Here is a 26101-nt window from a genome sequence, read left to right on the forward strand (position 1 = left end):
CCACCCATCCATCCATCCATCCATCCATCCACCCATCCATCCACCCATCCATCCACCCATCCATCCATTCACCCATGCATCCATCCACCCATCCACCCACCCCTCCATCCATCCATTCATCCATCCATCCATCAACCCATCCACCCATCCATCCATCCATCCACCCATCTACCCATCACCCACCCATCGGTCCCCCCATCCACCGTCCACCCATCCACCCATCCATCCACCCATCCATCCATCCGCCCACCCATCCACCCATCCATGTATCCATCCGTCCACCCATCCACCGGTCCACCCATCCACCCATCCATCCACCCATCCATCCATCCACCCACCCATCCACCCATCCATCTATCCATCCGTCCACCCATCCACCAGTCCACCCATCCACCCATCCATCCACCCATCCATCCATACACCCACCCATACACCCATCCATCCATCCGTCCACCCATCCATCCATCCACTCATCCATCCACCCATCCACCCATCCATCCCCATCCATCCACCCATGCATTTACCCATCCATCCATCCATCCATCCATCCATCCATCCACCCACCCATCCATCCATCCATCCACTCGTGACTCAGTGAGGCACTTCCTGTGTTCATTCCCTTTATTTCCAGAGGTCAGGGACGCCCTGGGATGGGTCAGGTCTTGGCCTTGTGTCCAGTGTCCTTCTGTCTGTCTGTCTGTCCGTCCGCAGGTCAGTTGAAGGCGGGCAGGCTGAAGAGCTCGGGTTGTATGTCACCCAAGGAGGGCAGCAGCAGGGTGGCCCCGGCCGTTGAGTTCGGGGTCGAGCTGGACGCTGGGCACCATGACCACCTGCATCCCCGCTGCCTGGGCGACCGCCATGCCGTGGGGCGTGTCCTCCAGCACCAGGCACTGCGGGGTCAGAGGGCGAGAGAGACACGCGGAGTGAGAGGTCGGCCGGGGGGTGGGCCGGGTGCCCAGTGTTGGAGGGAAGGAAGGGGGGAAGGAAGGAAGGAAAGAAGGAAGGAGGGAAGGAAGGAAGGATGAAAAGGAAGGATGGAGGGAAGGAACAAGAAGGAAGGAGGGAAGGAAGGAAGGAAGGAGGGAAGGAAAGAAGGATGGAGGGAAAGAAGGAAGGAGGGAGGGAAGGAGGGAAGGAGGGAAAGAAGGAGGGAAGGAAGGAGAGAGGGAAGGAAGGAGGGAAGGAAGGAGGGAGGGAAGGAAGGAAGGAGGGAGGGAAGGAAGGAGGGAAGGAAGGAGGGAGGGAAAGAAGGAGGGAGGGAAGGAAGGAAGGAGTGAAGGAAGTAGTGAAGGAAGGAAGGAAGGAGGGAAGGAAGGAGGGAAGGAAGGAGGGAAGATGACCGTTGAGCCACGGCGTGCCTACTGGCATGTTCTGTGTGTGATTTCGAGGCCTCCCCCACCCAGGGCCTGGTGTGGCCCAGGTGAGCACTGTGCCAAGGAGTCTCCCTCCCTGTTCCCCTGGGGCCGTCTGTCCATCCGTCTCTCCATCCGTCCATCCGTCTGTGTGATTGTGTGTCTGTCCGTGTCTCTCTGTCTGTCTCTGTGTGTCTGTCTGTCCCTATATCTGTCTGTCTGTGTCTCTGTGGTCGGTCTGTCTGGTCTGTTCTGTGTATCTGTCTGTCTGGACTCTTATGTCTGTCTGTCTGTCTCTGTATGTGTGTCTGTCTGTGTCTGGCCAAGTGTCCCTGTGTCTGTCTATCTGTGTGTGTCTGTCTCTGTATCCGTCTGTCTGTCTATATGCCTATTTGTGTGTCTCTGTAGTCTGTCTGTCTGTGTGTCTGTCTGTGTATGTATGTCTATCTCTCTGTCTGTCTATCAGTGTGTGTCTGTCTGTCCGTGTCTCTGTGCTCTGTCTGTCTGTCTGTCTGCCTGGTCTGTGTATCTGTGTGTCTGTCTGTGTCTATCTGTCTGTCTGTGTGTCTATCAGTGTGTCTGTCTGTGTCTCTGTGGTCTGTCTGGTAGGTCTGTGAATCTGTGTGTCTGTCCCATCTCTTGTGTCTGTCTGTCTGTCTATCTGTCTGGTCTCTGTGTCTGTGTGTCTGTGTGTCTATCTCTCTGTCAGTGTGTCTGTCTGTCTATCGGAGTGTGTCTGTCTGTCGTGTCTCTGTGGTCTGTCTATGAGTCTGTCTCTGTGTCTGTGTCTCTATCTGGTTTGTCTGCCTGTCGGTCTGTGTGTCTATCTGCCTGTCTGTCTGTCTGCATGTCTGTCTGGTTTGTCCATGTGTCTATCTGTGTCTCTGTGTCCGTCTCTGCGTCTATCTGTGTGTTTCTGTGTCTGTCTGTCTGTCTGTCTGGTCTGTATATCTGTGTATCCGTCCATGTCTGTCTGTCTGTGTGTCTCTCTGTGTGTGGTCCATGCAGTGGACCCGAGGCCCGAGGCCTCAGTTTACCTGGTTGACGGGGGGGGGGGGATGAGGAGAGAACCTGCGGGTGCAGGCCAGGAAGATGTCCGGAGAACCTGTGGGCGCAGGCCAGGAAGATGTCCGGGGCGGGCTTGCTGGCCTTGACCTCGGGGTCATCACCCAGCACCACGTGGTGAAAGGCACCGAACAGCTCCCGGTGTGCGCTGGTCTTGGCCTGGTAGGACTCAGTCCCTGAGCTGGTGGCCAGGGCGAAGGGGATGCTGTGCTTCTGTATGTGGAGGATCAACTTCTCTGCACCTGGAGACAGAGAGACAGGAGGAGAAGAACTTAGGTCTTTGGTGGCCTAGGGGGGAAATCCACAAATCCATCCATCCACCCATCCATCCATCCATCTACCCATCCACCCATCCATCCACCCATCTGTCTATCTATCCATCCATCCATCCACCCACCCATCCATCCACCCATCCATCTATCTATCCATCCATTCATCCATCCATCCATCCATCCACCCATCCACCGATCCATCCACCCATCCATCAATCCATCAATCCATCAATCAATCCATCTACCCAGCCAGCCACCCATCCATCCACTCATCCATCCACCTACCCATCCATCCATCCATCCATCCATCTACTCATCCATCCACCCACCCACCCATCATCCATCCATCTACCCAGCCAGCCACCCATCCATCCATTCATCCATCCACCCATCCATCCATTCATCCATCCATCCATCCACCCACCCATCCACTCATCTATCCATCCATCCATCCATCCTTTGACCCATCCATCAACCCATCCATCCACCCATCCACCCACCCATCCATCCATCAATTCATCCATCCACCCATCCACCCACCCATCCATCCATCAATTCATCCATCCACCCATCCATCCACCATCCATCCATCCATCCATCCACCCATCCATCCATCCACCCACCCATCCATCCATCCATCCATTCATCCACCCATCCATCCATCCATCCATCCATCATCATCATCATCATCATCATCATCATCATCATCATCATCATCATCATCACCATGGTGACCCAGGAAGGATGTGAACTCCGGGCATCATCATCATCATCATCATGGTGACCCAGGGCATTTCCCAGGGCGACCGGCCGGGCCACATGCACGCACACGCACGCACACACGTGTATGAGCAGATGACATCTTGTCCCGAGCACTGGGCAGCAAGTCCTAGATAGGGTGGTGGAGACGGCACCGCGTTCTAGAAGGTTCTGAATCCAACGGTCATGGCAGATGGACCGGTGAAGTCTAGGATGTACACACAGACAGACAGACAGACAGACAGACACACACACACACACACACACACACACACACACACACACACACACACACACACACACACACACACACACACACACACACACACACAACGGCCCGGGGAAAGGAGCTGGTTCTAGAAAGTTTGTCCCTTTTCAGAGTTCTTCACCCAGACAGACAGACTGACAGATGGATAGATGGATGGATAGACAGATGGGTGGATGGATGGACAGACAGACAGAGAGATGGATGGACAGATGGGCGGAAGGATGGACAGACAGACAGACTGATACATGGATAGACGGATAGACAGATGGGTGGATGGATGGACAGACAGACAGACTGATAGCTAGCTAGATGGATGGATCGATGGACAGACAGACAGACTGATACCTAGATAGATGGATGGATGGATGGACAGACAGACTGAAAGATGGCTAGATAAGACGGATAGACAGATGGGTGGATGGATGGACAGACAGACAGACTGATAGATGGGTAGATGGATGGATGGACAGACTGACAGATGGATAGATGGATAGACAGATGGGCAGATGGATGGACAGACAGATAGATGGATAGACAGACAGACTGACAGATGGATAGATGGATAGACAAATGGGTGGATGGATGGACAGACAGACAGATGGATAGATGGATAATAGATGGATAGATGGATGGATGGACAGACAGACAGACTGACAGATGGACAGATGGATGGATAGACAGATGGACAGAAGGATGGACAGACAGGCTGGTAGGTGGATAGACAGACAGACGGATGGATAGATGATAGATAGATACACAAATAAGATACATGAATAGATGGATAGATGGATGGATGGTTGGACAGACAGAGAGATGTATAGATAGACACACAGACAGACAGATAGGTGGATAGATATAGTAGATAGATAGACAGATAGACATGTGGATAGACAGATGGATGGATGGATCCATGAATGGACAGACAGACAGAGAGTAGATAGACAGACACCTGGATAGACAGAGGGATGGATGCATAGATGGACAGACAGACAGATAGACGGATGGGTAGATGGGTGGATAGAAGGGTGGATGGATGGATGGGGGATGGGTGGGTGGATGGGTGGATGGATGGGTGGGTGGATGGATGTTGATTGAATATGGATGGGATTAACATTTACACACTTGAGTGACTTGGACCCAAGTCCTGATACAATATGGGTGGGATTAACGTTTGCACACTTCAGTGAGTTGGACCCAAGTCCTCATCTGGATGGAGGAGAGACGGAAGGGATTAACATTTGCACACTTGAATGAGTTGGACCCAAGTCCTGCTGTTGATGGAATATGGAAGGGATTAACATTTGCACAGTTGAGTGACTTGGACCCAAGTGTTCATCTCAATGGAGGATGGATGGATGGGTGGATGGATGGATGGATGGGTGGGTGGATGGATGAGTGGATGGATGGGAGGGTGGATGGATGGATGGATGGGTGGATGGATGGATGGGTGGATAGATGGGTGGATGGGTGGATGGATGGATGGATGGATAGATGGGTGGATGGGTGGATGGATGGATGGGTGGATAGATGGGTAGATGGGTGGATGGATGGATGGATGGGTGGATGGATGGATGGGTGGGTGGGTGGATGGATGGGTGGATAGATGGATGGGTGGATGGATGGATAGGTGGATGGATGGGTGGATGGATGGATAGGTGGATCAGAGGGTGGATGGGTGGATGGATGGATGGATGGATGGATGGGTGAATAGATGGGTGGATGGGTGGGTGGATGGATGGGTGGATGGATGTTGATTAAATATGGGTGGGATTAACATTTTCACACTTGAGTGACTTGGAACCAAGTCCTGACCTCAATGGAGTAGGTCAAGCTCTGTCTCTGTCTGTCTGTCTGTCTCTGTCTTTGTCTGTCTCCTCTGTCAGTCTGTCTGTTGGTCTGCGTGTCTCTACCTGTCCATGTCTGTGTCTGTCTGTCTTTGTCTCTCTGTCTCTGTCTGTCTCCTCTGTCAGTCTGTCTGTGTCTCGTTCTCTCTTTCTTTGTCTGTCTGTCTGTGTCTGTCAGTCTACTTCTGTCTCTGTCTTTCTGTCTGTCTGTCTCGTCTGTGTCTGCCTGTTGGTCTGCCTGTCCATGTCTGTCTCACTGTCTGTCTCTGTCTCATTCTGTCTTTGTCTGTCTCGGTCTGTCTGTCTGTCATCAGTCTACTTCTGACTTCTGTGTCTGTCTGTCTCTTTGTCTCTCTGTCTCTGTCTCCTGTGTCTGTCTGGGTCTCGTTCTGTCTTTCTTTGTCTGCCTGTGTCAGTATCTGTCTGTCTGTCTGTCTGTGTCTCTCTGTGATTCTCTGTCTGTCTTTCGTGTCTGTCATTCTCTGTGTCTGTCTTTCTCTGTGTCTGTGTCTGTCTCTGCCTATGTCTGTCTGTCCATCTGTCTGTGTCTCTCTCTGTGTCCATCTGTGTGTCTGTCTCTGTCTGTCTTTGTCCCAGTGTCTGTCTGTCTTGCTCTATGTCTGTCCGTCTGTCTGTCGGCCTGTGTCTGTCTCTCTCTGTCATTCCCTGTCTGTCTGGCTCTGCCTCTGTCTGTCTCTCTGTCTGTCTGTCTCTCTGTCTGTCATTCTGTGTCTGTCTGTCTATGCCTGCCCATGTCTCTGTCTTCTCTGTGTCTGTCTGTGTCCATCTATCTGTCTGTGTCTCTCTGTGTCCATCTGTGTGTCTGTCTCTGTCCCAGTGTCTGTCTGTCTGTCTGTCGGTCGCTGGGAACCGCGCATGCGCGTTGCAGAGCAGCGCAGCCCAATCCCGCGCATGCGCAGATCCGTACCTCGCAGAGCCCGGGGAGCACACGCATGCGTGTTCCTGCTCGGCGGGGGGGGGGGCGGGGGGGAGGGAGGGACGGGGCGTGCTGGCTCATGCATGCGCGGTACAGCGCGGAGGACCTCCCCCCCCCAGGTGGCACGCATGCGCAGTACCAACTAGACCAACCGAGGGAATCCCACGCATGCACGCACCACACGCTCGGCCCGGACGGTGCCGGACGACTCAACCAGTGCGCATGCGCAATGCGGACGGAACCTCGATCCTCCGGAGTCCCCTAGGCACCTCCCGGAGGACTCACGCTGTGCGCATGCGCAACTCGACCCTCCAGGGTCCGCTCTGCGCCTCCCGGCCGATTCAACCTGTGCGCATGCGCCGTGGGTCCACACGCGGGAGGGCAGTGGGAACAAGCAGCCAAGGGACACGCATGCGCAGCGGCGCTCCGCCGGGAGCGCTAGGCCCCTCCCTGCTGACGAACCCTGTGCGCATGCGCATTGGCGCAGGCTGGCTCAGCCCCTCCCAGCTGCCTAACCCTGTGCGCAAGCGCAATGGCGCTCCGCCAGGCCGGCTCAGCCTGTCCCCGCTGAAGAACCCTCTGCGCATGCGCAATGGCTCTCCGCTGGGAGCGTTCGGCCCCTTCCCCGCTAACCCTATGTGCATGCGCAGTGGCGCTCCGCCGAGAGCGCGCGCATGCGCGCCCGCGTCTTGGCGCCGGCTGATGACATCGATGCGACAGCGCCGGCGGCCGCGCCCGGAAATGCAGCCGTGGCGGGGCCGCGGAGCGTCGCCGCCGCCGCCGCCATGGCCACCACTACGCCGTCCGGATCCGGAAGCGGAAGCGGAAGCGCGCAGGACCCCCGAGGACGCCGACCCGGGCGGCCCCCGGGTCACCGTCGGTGCGTGGAGGCCTCCGGGACGAGGCGCCTTTAAGAGGCGGGGACGCTGGAGTGCGTGGCTTTCTGATGGGCGTGGCGTCGCGGTGGGCGTGGCCTGCAGGGCGTGGAGCTGACAGGAGAGTCAGTGGGGGGCGTGGCCTGGAACAGAGGCCATTGGGCCGCTGGGGTTTGGGGGCGTGGCCTGGAAAGACACCATTGGGCGGCTGGACGTAATGCCATTGGTCGGCTGGGCTGGGGGGCGTGGCTTGGAAGTAAGGCCATTGGGCCGCTGGGCCTAGGGGGCATGGCCTGGCAGGAACTAGGCTATTGAGGGTCCTGGCTTTGGGGGTATGGCTTGGAAGTAAGGCCATTTGGCGGCTGGTCCTGGGGGGGCGTGGCCTGGCAACAGTGATGCTATTGTGTAGTCTGGCTTTGAGGGCGTGGCCTGGGCGTGCTGCCATTGGATGGCTGGCCTGGGGGGCGTGGTCTGGCAGGAACCAGGCCGTTGGGTGCCCTGGCTTTGGGGACTAAGCACCCAGCACCTCCCCATGGTGACCCAAGGCAGGGACTTAGCACCCACCACCTCCCCATGGTGACTCAGGGACTGAGCACCCAGCACCTCTCCATGGTGACCCAGGGCAGGGACTGAGCACCCAGCACCTCCCCATGGTGACCCAAAGTGGGGACTCAGCACCCAGCACCTCCCCATGGTGACCCAGAATGGGGACTGAGCACCCAGCACCTCCCCATGGTGACCCAGGATGGGGAATAAGCCCCCAGTACCTGCCCATGGTGACCCAGGACCAAGACTAAGCACCCAGCACCTCCCCATGGTGACCTAGGGCCAGGACTAAGCACCCAGCACCTCCCCATGGTAACCCAGGATGGGGACTAAGCACCCAGCAACTCCCCATGGTGACCCAGGGCCAGGTCTAAGCACCCAGCACCTCCCCATGGTGACCCAGGGGCAGGACTAAGTACCCAGCACCTCCCCATGATGACCCAGGGGAGGGACTGAGCACCCAGCACCTCCCCATGATGACCCAGGGACTGAGCACCCAGCACCTCCCCATGGTGACCCAAAGTGGGGACTAAGCACCCAGCACCTCCCCATAGTGACTCAGGATGGGGACTGAGCACCCAGCACCTCCCCATAGTGATTCAGGATGGGGACTGAGCACCTAGCACCTCCCTATGGTGCCCCAGATCCAGGAGTAAGTACCCAGCACTTCCCCATGGTGACCAAGGGCAGGGACTAAGCACCCAGCACCTCTCCATGGTGACCCAGGACCAGGACTAAGCACCCATCACCTCCCCATGGTGACCCAGGGCCAGGACTAAGCACCCAGCATTATCCCATGATGACCCAGGGCTGGGACTAAGCACCTAGCACTATCCCAGGGTGACCCGGGGCCAGGACTAAGCACCCAGCACCTCCCCATGGTGACCCAGAGTGGGGACTAAGCATCCAGCACCTTCCCATAGTGACTCACAATATCCCCCAAGCACCCAGCACCATCCCATAATGACCCAAACAGGAACTAAGCACCCAGCACCTCCCCAGGATGATCCCCAAGCACCCAGCACCACCCCATAGTAACCCAGGGCTGGGACTAAGCACCCAACACCTCATCATAGTGACCTAGGATGATTCCCAAGCACCCAGCACCACCCCATAGTAACCCAGGGCTGGGACTAAGCACCCAACACCTCATCATAGTGACCTAGGATGATTCCCAAGCACCCAGCACCATCCCATGACAACCCAGGGCTGGGACTAAGCAACGAGCACCTCCTCAGAGTAACCCAGGACCAGGACTAAGCACCCAGAACCATCCTATGATGACCCAGGGCTGGGACTAAGCACCCAGCACCTCCCCATGGTGACCCAGGGGAGGTACTGAGAACCTAGCACCATCCCATGATGACCCAGGACAGGGACTAAGCAACCAGCACCTCCTTAGAGTAACCCAGAACTGGAACTAAGCACCCAGCACCACCACCTGGGGAACAAGGACTGAGCCTAAGCATTCAGCACCTCTCCATGGAGACCGAGGATAGGAACTAAGCACCCAGCACCTCCCCATGGTGACCCAGGAACGGGACTTCACACCCAGCACCTCCCTACTGTTTACATGAGTCAGGTACCAAGCACTCAGCTCCTGCCTATTACTAACTCAGGACAGGTACCAAGCACCCAGCACTTCCCCACAGGGACTCTGGATAATCAGCAAGCACCTAGCACCTCACGTGTGTGTCCTTTCCCTCCCCCTGACCCCATCCCAGGTTCTCCACGTGGCGCGATGACCGCTGGTTGTACAGGATGATGGACTACGTGCCTGGTGGCGAACTCCTCAGCTACCTGCGCGCCCGCCAAGATCCTGTGCGCACTGGCCTACCTGCAGGTGAGCGGACCAGCAATGATGGGGGCCGCCCATCCATCCATCCATCCATCCATCCACCCATCCATCCACCCATCCATCCATCCACCCATCCATCCATCCATTTACCCATCCATCCAGCCATCCATCCATCCACTCATCCATCCACCCACCTATCCATCCATCCACCTATCCATCCACCCATCCATCCATCCACCCATCCATCCTCCACCATCCACCCATCCATCCATCCACCCACCCATCCATCCACCCATCGATCCTCCATCCATCCACCCACCCATCCATCCACCCATCCATCCACCATCCATCCATCCAGAAAGTTCCAGAAAGTTCCCCCAAGGTTCCAGAAGGTCCCAGAAAGTTCCAGGTTTCAGAATAACTCAGCACATTCCCCAGGCAGGCGTTCCCTCCACCCAGACACACCCCAACCCTCCCACCCCCCTTCCTTGGCCCAGGAATGATTTTGGGGGGGAGAGGGGGAGGGAAGGAGGGTATTGATAATATTGGTATTGGTGTTGGTATTGATACTGATCCTCTCATGGTCTATTGATGATAGGTTTTCCCAGGGGATCTGTTTGATCTAAGGACTTGAGACGCTTCCAGGACAACCCATGGAAGGTTCTAGAAAGAAGCCAGGGCTGGGGCTGGTTTCTATTTCCTCCCCCCCCATTCTCCTCAACATCTGGGACCCAGTTGCGTTCATCCCTTGGGATTCTCCTCCATGGGAGAAGTTGAGGATGGATGATGACATCACCCCTTCCCATGATCCTTTGCGGTGACTGGTCCAGGGTCCCTTGACTATTCTTCTTGTTGTTGTTGATTTATTATGATGATTAGCTCATGTGCATGGTCTTGTCTTTCCCTTCCCCCCACCCCAACCAAGCTTCTAGAAGCTTCTGGAACAAATTGCTGATGGATTTCCTGTGTGTGTGTCAGACTCAACCAGAACCCAGCCAATGGCTTCCTCTTCTCAACGCCTGGAAATCTGCCCAACACTTCCTGGAAGGGGGGAGGGGGAGGGGGAATGGAGGAAATGAATAATGAATGAATGAATTCCCTCCTTCCTTCCCTCCTTCCAATCCTTCCTTCCCTCCATCCTTTCTTCCTTCCTTCCCTCCTTCCTTCCTTCCTTCCTTCCTTCCTCCTTCCTTCCTCCTTCCTTCCTCCTTCCTTCCCTTCTTCCTTCCTTCCTTCCCTCCTTCCTTCCCTCCTTCCTTCCTTCCTGCCTCCTTCCTTCCCTCCAATCCTTCCTTTCTTCACTCCTTCCTTCCTTCCTTCCTCCTTCCTTCCCTCCAATCCTTCCCTCCTTCCTTCCTTCCAATCCTTCCTTCCTTCCCTCTATCCTTTCTTTCTTCCTTCCTTCCTTCCCTCCCTCCCTCCTTCCTTCCTTCTTTCACTCCTTCCTTCCTTCCTTTCTTCCTTCCTTCTTCCTTCCCTCCAATCCTTCCTTCCTTCCCTCCTTCCTTCCTTCCCTCCATCCTTCCTTCCCTCCTTCCTTTCTAATCCTTCCCTCCTTCCCTCCTTCCTTCCTTCCCTCCTTCCTTCTCTCCAATCATTCCCTCTTTCCCTTCTTCCTTCCTTCCTTCCTTCCTTCCTTCCTTCCTTCCTTCCTTCTTTCCTTCCTTCCCTCCTTCCTTCCTTTCCTCCTTCCTTTCCTGTGTCCAATCCTTCCCTTCTTCCTTCTTTCCTTGTCTCCAATCTGTTAGGTTTTTAAAAAGAGGTAGGCGAGTAAGAACCGCACCAGCACGCACGTGGTATTCAGATAAGGGGTAGGTTTATTCAGTAGACCTGCTGGGACCAGGCAAGGTTGGCACTCCACGTGGCTGGGAAAGGCCTGGGAATGAGAGAGAGAGAGAGCTGGGAAGAGAGGAAAGAGAGAGAGAAGAGCAGAGAGAGGGGTAAGAACAGTAGCACTCACGTGGTATTCAGGTAAGAGCTAGGCTTATTCAGTAGACCTGATGGGACCAGGCAAGGTTGGCACTCCACATGGCTGGGAAAGAGAGAGAGCAAGAAAAGAACAGAGAGAGAGCTAGAATAGAACAGAGAGAGCAAGAAGAGAGCAGCAAGAGCAAGAGCAAGAGAGCGTCTGGGCCTGGGTTAGGCCTTATGTAGGGTATGGGCGGGGAAAGGTGTGGCCACATCAAATTCAGATGTGACCTCAGCGGATGCAGATGTGACCTCTTCCAGGTGTCCCAGGTACTGGGTGGAGACTTTGCTGCGAGGAGGGTGGAGTCTGCTCGCCATCCAGGAGCGGACCTTACACAATCCTTCCCTCCTCTCCTTCCTTCCTTCCTTCCTTCCCTCCCCTCCTTCCTTCTTTCCTTCCTTCCTTCCCTCCTTCCCTCCTTCCTTCCTTCCTTCCCTCCTTCCCTCCTTCTTTCCTTTCCTCCTTCCCTCCTTCCTTCCTTCCCTCCAATCCTTCCCACCTTCCTTCCCTCCTTCCTTCCTCCCTCCTTCCTTCCCTCCAATCCTTCCCTTCCTTCCTTCCTTCCTTCCTTCCTTCCTTCCTTCCTTCCTTCCTTCCTTCCTTCCTTCCTTCCTTCCTTCCTTCCTCCCTGGTCCAACCCAGGGCCTAGGAGAAGCACCGAGCTCGGGGCCCACAGCACCCATGCTGGGTGCTGATGGCTGAGTCCTTCCTGTGTGCAATGTGGAACAGCAGCTGGGTGGGGGGAGGAGGGGCACAGGGAAACTGGAAGCCTCTGCTGCTGTGGCTTTTTTTCTCCTGCAGGCCCCGCATGAATCATGGCCTGGAGGAAGCTGGAAACATCTGGAAGGAATTAGCAGGAAATGAGACCAAGATGTGGGAAAAGCCTGCGCCTCCTCCTCCCCCTGTGGCTGCTGCTGCTCCACCTCCTCCTCTTCCTCCTCTTCCTTCCTTCCTTCCTTCCTCCTCTTCCTTCCTTCCTTCCTTCCTTCCTTCCTTCCTTCCTTCCTTCCCTCCTTCCTTCCTTCCTTCCTTCGTTCCCTCCACTCCTTCCTTCCTTCGTTCCCTCCTTCCTTCATTCCCTCCACTTCTTCCCTCCTTCCTTCCTTCCTTCCCTCCTTCTCTCCTTCCTTCTTATGTCTTTCTGTCTGTCTCTGTGAGTCTCTGTATTTCTGTTTCTGTCTGTCTCTGTGTCTCTTTCTGTTTTGCAGTCTGTCTGTCACTCTGTCTCTGTCCATTTGTCTCTATGTCTCTGTGTGTCTGTCTCTGTATCTGTCTGTCTGTCTCTGTCTGTCTGTCTCTGCCTCTGTTCATCTGTCTGTCTGGCTAGCTATGTCTGTCTCTGTCTCTTTCTGTCTCTGTCTGTCTGTCTGTCTGTCTGTCTCTGACTCCATTTTTCTGTCTGTTTCTGTTTGTGTCTGTTCATCTGTCTCTGTGTGTCTGTCTGTCTGTCTCTGTGTTTCTCTGTATTTTTCTGTGTCTGTCTCTGTCTGTTCATCTGTCGGTCTCTCTGTGTGTCTGTCTGTCTTCATCTGTCTGTCTCTGTGTGTCTCAATCTCTATCTGTCTCTGTCCGTTTGTCTCTCTGTCTATGTCTCACTCTGTATTTGTCTCTGTCTGTCTGTCCATCCGTCTGTCTGTCTCTGACTCCTTTTTTCTCTTTTACCGTTTGTCTGTCTCTATGGTTCTGTCTGTACGTCTGTCTGTCCCTGTCTAACTCTGTGTCTCTCTGTGTCTGTCCATTTGTCTGTCTCTCTGTCTGCCTCTGTCTGTCCATTTGTCTGTCCATCTGTCTCTGTCTGTTTCTCTGTCTATTTCTCTGTCTGTCTGTCTGTCTGTCTCTGTTCATCTGTCTCTCTGTGTCTGTCTGTCTGTCTGTCTATCTCTATTTCTGTCTGTCTCTATTTCTCTTTGTGACTTTCTGTCTGTCTGTTTCTCCGTCGGTCTGTTTATCTCTGTGTCTGTCTGTCTGTCTCTATGTCCATTTGTGTCTTTGTCTGTGTCTGTCTGTCTCTGGTTATCTGTCTGTGTCTGTCTGTCTCTCTGTCCATTTGTCTGTCTCTGTCTGTGTCTGTCTGTCTGTCTCTCTGTCTCTTTCTGGGTCTGTCTGTCTGTCTCTGACTCCATTTTTCTGTGTTTGTGTCTGTGTCTCTGTCTGTTTGTCCCTGTATCTGTGTGTTTGTCTGTCTGTCTCTGTCTTTCTCTATCTGTGTGTCTGTCTCTCTCTGTGTCTGACTGTCTCTGTTCATCTGTCTCTCTGTGTTTCTCTCTATATATTTGTCTCTGTCTCTTTGTCTGTCTGTCTGTCCCTGTCTGTGTGTCTCTCGGTCTCTATTTGTCTCTTTGTCTATCTCTATGTCCATGTCTGTCTCTGTATGTCTGTCTCTGTTCATCTGTCTCTCTGTGTCTGTCTGTCTGTATCTCTCTGCCTATCGCTCTGTGTCTATTTTTCTGTTTCTGTCTGTGTGTCTGTCCGTGTTCATCTACCTCTCTGTGTGTCTGTCTGTCTCTTGTGTTTCTCTGTATTTGTCTCTGTCTCTCTGTGTCCATCTGTCTGTCTATGTCTGTGAGTCTGTCTGTCTGTGTTCATCTGTCTCTCTCTGTCTGTTTGTTTCTGTCTCTGTCTGTCCATCTGTCATTCTCTGTGTCCGTCTGTCTCTGTATCTGTTTGTCTCTGTCTATCTGTGTCTGTCTGTCTCTGTGTCTGTCTCTCTGTCCATGTCTGTCTCTGTTCATCTCTCTCTCTCTGTCTCTGTGTCTGTCTGTCTCTCTCTCTGTCTCTGTCTGTCTGTCTCTATATTTATCTGTCTGTATCTCTGTGTGTCTCTGTCTGTCTGTCTCTATATTTGTCTGTATCTCTCTGTCTGTCTGTCTGTGTCTGTCTATTTTTATCTCTCTGTCTGTGTCTGTCCCTGTTCATCTGCCTCTCTGTGTGTCTGTCTGTCTCTTGTGTTTCTCTGTATTTGTGTCTGTCTCTCCATCTCTGTCTGTGTGTCTCTCTGTGTCTCTGTCTCTCTCTGTTTATCTGTTTCTGTCTGTGTTTTGTCTCTCTGTCTCTGTCCATCTGTCATTCTCTCTGTCTGTCTCTGTCTCTCTGAGTCTGTCTGTCTGTTCATCTCTCTCTGTGTCTGTCTGTCTGTCTGTCTCTCTGTCTCTGTCTGTCTGTCTCTGTCTGTCTGTCTATATTTGTATGTCTGTATCTCTCTGTCTGTCTCTCTGTGTCTGTCTATTTTTCCCTCTCTGTCTGTCTGTGTGTCTGTCCCTGTTTATCTGCCTGTCTGTGTGTCTGTCTGTCTCTGTCTCTCTGTCTCTCTCTGTCCATCTGTGTGTCTGTCTGTGTGTCTGTCTCTGACTCCATTCCTCTGTCTTTCTGGCTGCGTTTCCTCTCTGTCTGTCTGTCTGTCTATCCCCCCTCCTCCCCCGCCCCCCCACACCCCCTCTTTCTCAGCTCTGTGCCCCCCAGCCCACAGGTCCGGCCTTTTCCCCTTCCTCTCCCCTCCTCCTCCTCCTCCTCCTCCTCCTCTTCCTCCTCCTCCTCCTCCTCCTCCTCCTCCTCCTCCTCCTCCTCCTCCTCCTCCTCCTCCTCCTCCTCCTCCTCCTCCTCCTCTCTCTTTCCTTCCAGAACTTTCTCTTCGGCCGTTTCTCCCTCCCCCTCCCCAGCATCCCCCCCTTCCCCGCCTGGCCTGGTGGGGGGATTCATGGTCTCCCCATCCCCCTCTCATCGACCCCCACCCCCTCTTTTTCTTCCCTGCCCTCTTTTTCTTCCCTGATTCCCCTCCCTCCTTTTCCCACTGACACCCCCCCTCAGCCCAGGCTGTGTGGGGCGGAGCTGAGGCTCAGGCCGCAGCGTGACGGGGTGGGGACATCTGGGCCTGGGCGGATAAAAGAGGAGCCCGCAAGCTGTGCTGTGCTGTCTGGAGATACAGGACAGAGAGACAGACAGACAGACAGACAGACCAGGTGAGGGGGCCTGGACGAGGGGTGGAGGGGGGTGAGGGGATCTTGGGGTACAGGGGATCCTGGGAGGGGGGAAAGGGGGAGGTGTAGGGATTTGGGGGTTCTGGGGGTCAAGGAGGAGAGGTTAGGGGTCAGGGAGATGCAGGGGGAAACATGGTCAATCCTGGGGTTCCCAGGACCCCAAAGTTCATGGGGGAAAAGCACAAGGATTCCTGGGAAGAGGGGGTCAAAGGCCCAGAGAGCAAAGGTACTGGGGTGCAGCCAGCAAAGGAGTTCAAAGGTCAAGGAGGGGGGAGACAGAGGTCAGGGGAGGGCGGACACCTGGGACATGGGCAAGTGGGACATGGGCAAGATCAGGGAGCCAAGCAAAGTTCAGGGGTGAGGGAGTCAGGAAGAGGGGGAATGGGAAGTTCAGGGGTGCAGGGATCAGAGGTCACCAATCTGGGGGGTGAGGGAGGGCATCTGTCACGGGGGTCCTGGGTCCTAGGTTCCCCCAAGTTCAGAGGGGAAAAGCCCAGGGAGCAAAGGTCCTGGGGTGCAGAGTTCAGGGGGTGCAGGGGTCACAGGTCACAGGAATCTGGGGTACCAGGGTCCCAGGTCCCAGAGGTAATGGAAAACCCACCTTAGGGGTGCAGGGTGTCATGATCCTCCTCTTCCTCCTCCTCCTCTTTCTCCTGTCCTCCTCCTCATTCTCTTCTTCCTTCTCCTCTTCCTCTCTTCCTCCTCCTCTTCCTCCTCCTCCTCTTCCTCCTCCTCCTCTTCCTATCCATCCATCCATCCACCCATCCATCCATCTACCCATCCATCCACCCATCCATCCATCCACCCATCCACCCATCCTCCCATCCATCCATCCATCCATCCACCCATCCATCCATCCACCCACCCATCCACCCACCCATCCACCCATCCATCCACCCATCCACCCACCCATCCACCCATCCACCCATCCATCCACCCATCCATCCATCCACCACCCATCCATCCATCCATCCATCTGCCCCTCCACCCATCCATCCACCCATCCATCCATCCATCTACCCATCCATCCATCCACCCATCCATCCATCCACCCATCCATCCATTCATCCACCCATCCATCCATCTACCCATCCATCCATCCACCCACCCACCCATCCATCCACCCATTCATCCATCCATGAAGCCACGCCCCCTGTGGCTGGTCCAACCCATTCTCTTCCTCCTCCTTTTCCTCCTCTTCTTCCTCCTCCTCCTCCTTTTCTTCCTCCTCATTGTTATTACTATTATTCTCATCATAGTTATTATTATTACTGTTATTGACATTGTTGTTTTTACTATCATGGTTGTTACTGTTATTGTTAATATGATGGTTATGATCATCATTATTGTCATGGTTATTACTATTATGGGTATTGTGGTTATTATTGTTATTGTTGTCATGATGTTTGGGTTATTGTTATGATTGTTATTGTTGTTATTGTTACTATGGTGATGGTTATTATTATGGTTACTGCTATTGTTGTCATGATGGTTGTTATTGTTATTGTTGTTGTCATTGTTATTATTATAGTTATTATTGTTGCCATGGTTATTACTATTATGGGTATTATGGTTATTATTGTTATCGTTGTTATTATTGTCATTGTTATTGTTATTATAGTTGTTATTGTTGTCATGGTTATTATTGTCATTGCTATTGTTATTATAGTTATTATTATTGTCACAATGGTTATTGTTATTGTTGTTCTTGTTACTGTGGTGGTGACGGTCGTTGGCATATTCTTCGCCAAGCCTTCCTTATTGCTCAGGAGGCTGAGATCTGGAGGATCGTGGTTCAAAGCCACCTCCACCCCCTCTCCCCACCCCCCCCAGGACCAACCAAGAGACCCGGATCTCCAGTGAACCCCCCAACCTGGAAAGGTAGGTGAGGAGCTCCGGCCCCGGGTTCGCGTCCCGGGGAGGGGGGGCTGATGGAGGTGGGAGGAAGAGGAGGAGGAGGAGGAGGAGGGTGATGGGTGATAGGAAGCCAGGGGGAAATGGGGTGCTGAGTACTTAGTACTTAGTCCTGGGGAGGGGGGAGGGGGGATGGACAATGACAGAAACAGACAGACAGACAGAAGAGACACACAGACAGATGTAGACACACAGACAGACAGACACAGACATGACACAGAGAGAGAGAGAGACACAGACAAACAGACAGACCAAGATGTGCAGACAGACAGGGAGAGACAGAGACAGGACAGACAGACACACAGACAGACATACAGACAGACAGAGACACAGAGACTGAGAGAGAGACAGAGACAGAAGAGACAGACAGGCACAGATAGTCAAACTGAGCCAGGACAGATAGACAGAGACACAGAGACAGGAAGAGACAGATGGACACAGGCACAGACAGAGACAGAGACAGAGAGACAGAGATGGACGTGAGAGAAACTGGCACAGACAGACACAGAGAGACAGACAGACAGACAGACAAAGAGACAGAAGAGAGACAGACAGGGAGAGACAGATGCACCGAGACAGATAGACATAGAGACAGACATACAGAGGCACAGAGAGACGGGCAGACAGACACAGACAGACAGACAAGTGACAGATGGAGAGAGGCAAAAGAGACAGACAGAGACAGGAAGATAGAGACAGACAGACAGACAGACACAGACAGACTAATATGAGACAGACAGATGTAGACATGGAGACAGGGAGAGACCGACAGAGGTAAATGGACAGACACAAGAGACAGACAGATGTGAACAGAGACAGACAGGAAGACACAGAGACAGAACAGACAGACAGAAGAGACACACAGACAGATGTAGACACAGAGACGGACAGACAGAGAGAGACACACACAGACAGACGAAGATGTGCAGACAGACAGGGAGAGACAGACAGAGACAGGACAGACAGACAGAGACACACAGACAGAGACACAGACAGACAGAGACACAGACAGACAGACAGGGAAAGACAGATGGCAGAAACAGAAGAGACAGACAGGCACAGACAGACAAACTGAGCCAGGACAGATAGACAGAGACACAGAGACAGGAAGAGACAGACAGACACAGGCACAGACAGAGACAGAACAGACAGACAGAGATGGACATGAGAGAAACCGGCACAGACAGACACAGAGAGACAGACAGACAGAAAAGACAGAGAGAAGTGACAGATGGAGAGAGGTAGAAGAGACAGACAGCCAGAGACAAGAAACAGACAGACAGCTGTAGACACAGAGACAGGAAGGGAGATGAACAGACATGGAGAGACAGCAACAGACAGAGATAGACACAAGCACAGAGAGACAGACAGAGACAAGAGACAGACACAGAGACGGACACAGACAGAGACAAACAGACAGGGACAGAACAGACTGACAGACAGACAGATGGAGACAGGGAGAGACCGACAGAGGTAGACAGACAGACAGACTGAGACACAGATGTGAACACAGAGACTGACAGGAAGAGACAGAGACAGGACAGACAGACACAAGAGACAGAACAGACACAGACAGACAGACAGACAGACAGACAGACAGACAGACAGACAGAGATAAGAGACAGACAGACTCAGAGACAGACAGAGAGAGACAGATGGACAGACACAGAACAGATAGACACAGGGGCAGACTGACAGAAGAGTCAGACACAGACTGAGACAGACAGACAGACATCAACATACAGACAGACATGAGACAGAGACAGACAGAGACAGACAGAGGGAGACATGGAGACAGGGGGAGACCAACAGAGATAGACTGACAGACAGACAGACAGATAGGGAGAGACAGATGGATAGAGACAGACAGACACAGACAGAGACAGAGAGACAGAGACAGAGAAAAGACAGATGGACAGAGACAGGAAGACAGACACAGACAGAACAGACAGACAGACAGAGGCGGATGTGACAGAAACAGGCACAGACGGACAGAAAGACACAAGAGACAGACATATGAATACAGAGACATACAGGAAGAGATAGAGATAGAACAGACAGACAGACAACAGAAGAGACAGACAGATGTAGTTACAGAGACGGAAAGACAGACACAGACATGAGACAGAGAGAGACACACAGACAGACGAAGATGTACAGACAGACGGAGACACACAGAACACACACACACAGAGACACAGAGACAGACAGATGGACAGAGACAGAAGAGACACAGACAGAGAGACACAGACAGACATGAGCCAGAGACACAGACATGACTGACAGACAGACGGAGACAGTTAGATAGAATCAGAAGAGACAGACAGGCACAGACAGACAAACTGAGCCAGGACAGATAGACAGACATAGACACAGAGACAGGAAGAGACAGACAGACACAGGTACAGACAGACAGAGAGACAGACAAAGAGAAGAGACAAAAGACAGACAGACAGACAAACAGATGTACACAAAGAGACATACAGGGAGAGACAGATGCACCGAGACAGACAGACAAAGAGAACAGACAGACACAGGCACAGAGAGACGGACAGACAGAGAGAGACAAGTGACAGATGGAGAGAGACAGATGAGACAGACAGACAGACAGAGAACACAGACAGATGTAGACACAGAGACAGACAGGAAGAGACAGACAGAGACAGACATGTAGACACAGAGAGAAGAAACAGACTAAGACAGACAGACAGACAGACAGACAGAGGACACAGATGTAGACACAGAGACAGACAAGAAGAGACAGACAGTCAGAGACAGACATGTAGACACAGAGATAGAGAAGAAACAGACAGACGCAGGCACAGACAGACAGATGGGCAGACACAGAGGAGACAGATGGACAAACAGACACAGATAGAGACAAGTGACAGATGGACAGAGACAAGAGTCACACAGACAGACAGAGACAAAAGACAGACAAGTACAGACAGAAGAGAAAAGAGACAAACAGACACAGACAGGAAGACAGACGGGGACAGACAGACAGACTGAGACAGAAGAAACCGACACAGGCACAGAAAGACAGACTGAGAAGAGACAGACAGACACAGAGAGACAGAGGCATGAGAGCCAATGGACAGACAAGAGACAGAAGAGACACAGACAGACAGACATATACACAGAGACAAAGACATGAGACAGACAGACAGATGGAGACACAGAGACAGACGGACAGAGGGAACAGACACAGACTGACAGACATGAGACTGATGGACAGACAAGAGACAGACACAGAGATGAGAGACAGAGCCAGACGGAGACACAGACACAGACAGGGAGAGATAGATGGACAGACAGAACAGACAGACAGACAGATGGAGACAGGGAGAGACCGACAGAGGTAGACGGACAGACAGACAGACTGAGACAGACAGGAAGAGACAGAGACAGAATAGACAGACAGACACAAGAGACAGACAGAGACAGAACAGAAACAGACAGAGATAAGAGACAGACAGACAGGGAGACAGACAGACACAGGCAGACACAGAGACAGAGAGACAGATGGACAGACACAGAACAGATAGACGCAGGGGCAGACAGACCGACAGAGAAAAGAGTCAGATACAGACAGACAGACAGACAGACGTCAACACAGAGACAGACATGAGACAGAGACAGACAGACACAAGTGACAGATGGAGAGAGGCAGAAGAGACAGACAGACGAGCCAGGAAGACAGACAGACAGACAGACAGACAGACAGACAGACAGACAGACAGACAGACAGACAGACAGACAGACAGACAGACAGAGGACACAGATGTAGACACAGAGACAGACAGACAGACACAGACTGAGACAGAAGAGACCCAGACAGACAGACAGACAGATGTACACACAGAGACACACAGGAAGAGAAACGGATAGAGACAGACACAGGCATAGACAGACAGACATAGAGACAAGAGACAGATGGACAGAGACAGAAGAGACAAAGAGACAGACAGGCACAGTCACAGACAGACAAACTCAGCCAGGACAGATAGACAGACATAGACACAGAGACAGGAAGAGACGGACGGACACAGGCACAGACAGACAGAGACAGAACAGACAGACAGACAGACAGACAGAGATGGATGTGAGAGAAACTGGCACAGACAGACACAGAGAGACAGACAGACAAAGAGAAGAGACAGAAGAGACAGACAGGGACAGACAGACAGATGTACACACAGAGACAGACAGGGAGAGACAGATGCACAGAGACAGACAAAGACAAGAGACAGACAGACAGACACAGACAAAGACAAGTGACAGATGGAGAGAGACAGACGAGACAGACAGATGGAGCCAGGAAGACAAAGACAGACAGACAGAGGACACAGACAGATGTAGAGACAGTGACAGGAAGAGACAGACGGACACAGGGACAGACAGACAGAGACAGGGACAGACAGACAGAAGAGACAGACATGTAGACACAGAGACAGAGAAGAAACAGACTCAGACAGACAGACGCAGGCACAGACAGACAGATGGGCAGACAGAGGAGACAGATGGACAGACAGACAGACACAGAGACAGGCATGAAGGGAGATGGACAGACACGGAGAGACAGACAGACAGAGACAGAGACAGACAGGAAGAGACACAGACAGATGGACAGAGACAGGAAGACAGACAGACAGACAGAACAGACCAACAGAGATAGACACAGGCACAGAGAGACAGACAGACAGAGACAAGAGACAGACGGGGACAGACAGACTGAGACAGAAGAGACACCAAGACAGATAGACAGAGACAGACGGACAGACAGAAACGAAAGACACACAGAGACAGACTGAGACAGAAGAGATCCAGACAGACAGATGTACACACACAGACGGACAGGAAGAGAGTCGGACAGAGACAGAGACAAGAGACAGATGGACAGAGACAGACAGACATGAGACTGGTAGACAGACACAGGGAGAGACAGAGATAACAGACAGACAGATGTCAACACAGACAGACAGAGACAAAAGACAGAGACAAACAGAGATGTGGAGACAGACAGATGTCAACACAGACAGTGATGGAACAGACAGACAGACAAGATTGATGGACAGACAAGAGACAGAGATAGAGAAACCCAGACAGACAGACGGAGATGTACAGACAGATGGAGACACAGAGATAGACAGGGAAAGACAGAACAGACAGACAGACATGAGACCAATGGACAGATAACAGAGAGAGACAGAGAGACACAGACAGAGACAGACAGACAGACAGAGACACAGAGACAGGGAGAGACTGACAGAGGTAGATGGACAGAGACAGGCAGATGTCAACACAGACAGACAGAGATAAGAGACAGAGACAGACACAGAGACAGACAGAGACACAGACAGACAGGGACACAGACAGACAGATACAGACAGACAGAGATAAGAGACAGACAGAGGGAGACAGACATAAGAGACAGACACAGACAGACAGACACAGAGGCAGACAGGGAGTGACAGACCAGACAGACAGACATGAGACCAATGGACAGATAACAGACAGAGACAGAAAGGCAGACAGACAGACAGATAAGAGACAGACAGATGTCAACACAGGGACAGACAGATAGGGAGACAGACAGACACAGACAAAGACAGAGAGATAGACATGGAGAGACAGATGGACAGAGACAGACAGACAGAGCAGGTCTTCCCGGTCTCTTTTTCCTTGTGTCTCTCGACTTCCTGATCATATTCCTGTTGGTTGGTGTTTTCCTTCTTCCTCTTCTGTCTCCTCTTCCTCTTCCATCTTCTCTTCCATCTCCTCTTCTTCTTCCATTTCCTCTTCCTCTTCCATCTCCTCTTCCGTCTCCTCTTCCATCTCCTCTTCCATCTCCTCTTCCGTCTCCTCTTCCCTCTTCTCTTCCTCTTCCGTCTCCTCTTCCATCTTCTCTTCTGTCTCCTCTTTCTCTTCCATCTCCTCTTCCTCTTCCGTCTCCTCTTCCGTCTCCTCTTCCATCTCCTCTTCCATCTCCTCTTCCTCTTCCATCTCCTCTTCCTCTCCTCTTCCATCTCCTCTTCCTCTCCTCTTCCTCTTCCATCTCCTCTTCCTCTCCTCTTCCTCTTCCATCTCCTCTTCGATCTCCTCTTCCTCTTCCATCTCCTCTTCCTCTTCCGTCTCCTCTTCCATCTCCTCTTCCTCTTCCGTCTCCTCTTCCTCTTCCGTCTCCCCTTCTGTCTCCTCTTCCTCTTCCATCTCCTCTTCCGTCTCCTCTTCCGTCTCCTCTTCCATCTGCCCTTCCGTCTCCTCTTCCTCTTCCATCTCCTCTTCTGTCTCCTCTTCCTCTTCTGTCTCCTCTTCCATCTCCTCTTCCATCTTCTCTTCCATCTCCTCTACCGTCTCCTCTTCCATCTCCTCTTCCATCTCCTTTTCCTCTTCCATCTCCTCTTCTGTGTCCTCTTCCATGTCCTCTTCCTCTTCCATCTCTTCTATCTCCTCTCCGGTCTCCTCTTCCATCTCCTCTTCCTCTTCCATCTCCTCTTCCTCTTCCATCTCCTCTTCCTCTTCCATCTCCTCTTCCATCTCCTCTTCCTTCTCCTCTTCCTTCTCCTCTTCCATCTCCTCTTCCATCTCCTCTTCCTCTCCCATCTCCTCTTCCATCTCCTCTTCCATCTCTTCCGTCTCCTCTTCCATCTCCTCCGTCTCCTCTTCCATCTCCTCTTCCTCTCCCATCTCCTCTCCCATCTCCTCTTCCATCTCCTCTTCCGTCTCCTCTTCCTCTCCCGTCTCCTCTTCCATCTCCTCTTCCTCTTCCGTCTCCTCTTCCTTTTCCATCTCCTCTTCCGTCTCCTCTTCCGTCTCCTCTTCCGTCTCCTCTTCTATCTCCTCTTCTGTCTCCTCTTCCATCTCCTCTTCCTCTTCCATCTCCTTTTCCTCTTCCATCTCCTCTTCTGTCTCCTTTTCCATCTCCTCTTCCTCTTCCATCTCCTCTTTCATCTCCTCTTCCTCTTCCATCTCCTCTTCCTCTTCCCCTTCCTCGTGTCCATGTCCTTCTTCCTCTTCCTGTTCTTCTGATACATCTCCTTCCTCTTCCCATTCTCCTTCCTCTTCCTCCCCGTTGTCTCCCTGACCCCCACAGGTCGCCTCACATCCTTGAACCTCCATCCCCGGGCCTCCAACTTCCAGCCTCCATCCCTGGCCTCCATCCTTGGGCCTCCACCCCCTTGGACCTCCATCTCCAGCCTCCACTCCTGGCCTCCATCCCCAGCCTCCACCCCATTTGGCCTACTTTCCTCTATCCACAGGGCCTCCATCCCTAGCCTCCACCCTCCTGGGCCTCCTTCCCTGGGCCTCCAACTTCCAGTCTCCATCCCCAGCCTCCACCCCATTAGGCCTCCATCCCTGGGCCTCCATCCCCAGCCTCCAATACCTCTGGGCCTCCTTCTCTGGCCTCCAACTTACAGTCTCCATCCTCAGCCTCTACCTCTGGCCTCCACCTTCCTGGACCTCCATCCCCAGTCTCCATACCTGGCCTCTAACCCTGAGGCCCCCATCCCTGGACCTCCACTTTCCTTAGGCCTCCATCCCTGGGCCTCCAGCCCCTGGGCCTCCAACTTCCAGTCTCCTTCCTCAGCCTCCACCCCTATCCTCCACCCTGTTGGACCTCCATCCCCAGTCTCCACCCTGGCCTCTAATCCCTAGGCCTCCTTCCCTGGGCCTCCAACTTCCAGCCTCCATTTCCCTGGGCCTCCACCCCTGGGCCTCCATCCCCAGCCTCCCCCCCTCCATCCCAGCCCCAGGATGGGGGGCCCCCGCCCCTGGGCCTCGCTGCTGCTGCTGCTGCTCCTGTGTGGCCTCCACCCAGCCCCTGCCACCCGCTGCCCCAGGACCTGCGCCTGCTACGTCCCCACCGAGCTCCACTGCACCTTCCGCAGCCTCAGGGCCGTGCCCCACGTGCTGGACCCCAAGATAGAGCGCATGAACCTGGGGTGAGGCCTGGGGGGGGAGGGGGGAAGGAAGGGAAGGAAGAGGAAGGAAGGAAGGAAGGAAGGAAGGAAGGAAGGAAGGAAAGAAGGAGGGAAGGAGGGAAAGAAGGAAGGAGAGAAGGAGGGAAGGAAGGAAGATGGAGGGAAGGAAGGGAGGATAGAAGGAAGGAAGGAAGGAGGGAAGGAAAGAAGGAAGGAGGGAAGGAAGGAGGGAGGGAAGGAAGGAGGGAGGGAGGGAAGGAAGGAAGGAAGGAGGGAAGGATGGAAGGAAGGAAGGAGGGAGAGAAGGAAGGAAGGAAGGAAGGAAGGAAGGAAGGAAGGAGGGAAGGAAGGAAGGAAGGAAGGAAGGAAGGAGGGAAGGAGGGAGGGAAGGAAGGAAGGAGGGAGGGAAGGAAGGAAGGAAGCGAGGGAGGAAAGGAAGGAAAGAAGGAAGGAAGGAAGATGATGATGAGTATTGATTCATTATTCTTGACCCTGACCCGGAAACAAAAGTCCTGCCCTCCCAGCGCTGGTTTTCAGGCTGGTTTCCTGATTTCCTCTTCCTGTCCTCTCATCTGTTGAATTAGGTTCAACCACATCCGGGTC

The 26101-nt window shown here is 53.2% G+C and overlaps 1 protein-coding gene and 1 long non-coding RNA gene across 2 annotated transcripts; one reads left to right on the plus strand and one right to left on the minus strand.

The window, feature by feature from the left end:
* Positions 1 to 614: 614 nt before the first annotated feature.
* Positions 615 to 7284, minus strand: LOC138815796 (uncharacterized). Its single transcript, XM_070005153.1, has 4 exons — positions 7140 to 7284; positions 6783 to 6947; positions 2424 to 2659; positions 615 to 890 (listed from the first exon to the last, which is right to left on the minus strand). Exons 1-4 carry the CDS (start codon positions 7282 to 7284, stop codon positions 753 to 755), a joined length of 684 nt encoding a protein of 227 aa, XP_069861254.1. The 3' UTR covers positions 615 to 752.
* An 8175-nt stretch (positions 7285 to 15459) lies between these two features.
* LOC138815783 (uncharacterized) lies at positions 15460 to 25407 on the plus strand. Its single transcript, XR_011368472.1, has 3 exons — positions 15460 to 15641; positions 17493 to 17540; positions 24670 to 25407. It is a non-coding gene; the product is annotated as an uncharacterized lncRNA (long non-coding RNA).
* Positions 25408 to 26101: the final 694 nt, after the last annotated feature.

Source organism: Dipodomys merriami, unplaced genomic scaffold (assembly GCF_024711535.1).
Source record: "Dipodomys merriami isolate MVZ:Mamm:240054 unplaced genomic scaffold, mDipMer1.0.p SCAF_67, whole genome shotgun sequence".
Taxonomy (NCBI): Eukaryota; Metazoa; Chordata; class Mammalia; order Rodentia; family Heteromyidae; genus Dipodomys; species Dipodomys merriami.

Excerpts from the sequence above, each read along its gene's own strand:
- LOC138815796 (XM_070005153.1), bottom strand. The coding sequence starts at position 7,284 with ATGGCGGCGGCGGCGGCGACGCTCCGCGGCCCCGCCACGGCTGCATTT. Across the intron at positions 2,660-6,782 it reads GAGTTGCGCATGCGCACAGC|GTGCAGAGAAGTTGATCCTC; the intron begins GTGAGTCCTCCG and ends CTCTGTCTCCAG. Across the intron at positions 891-2,423 it reads TTCCTGGCCTGCACCCGCAG|TGCCTGGTGCTGGAGGACAC; the intron begins GTTCTCTCCTCA and ends CTGACCCCGCAG.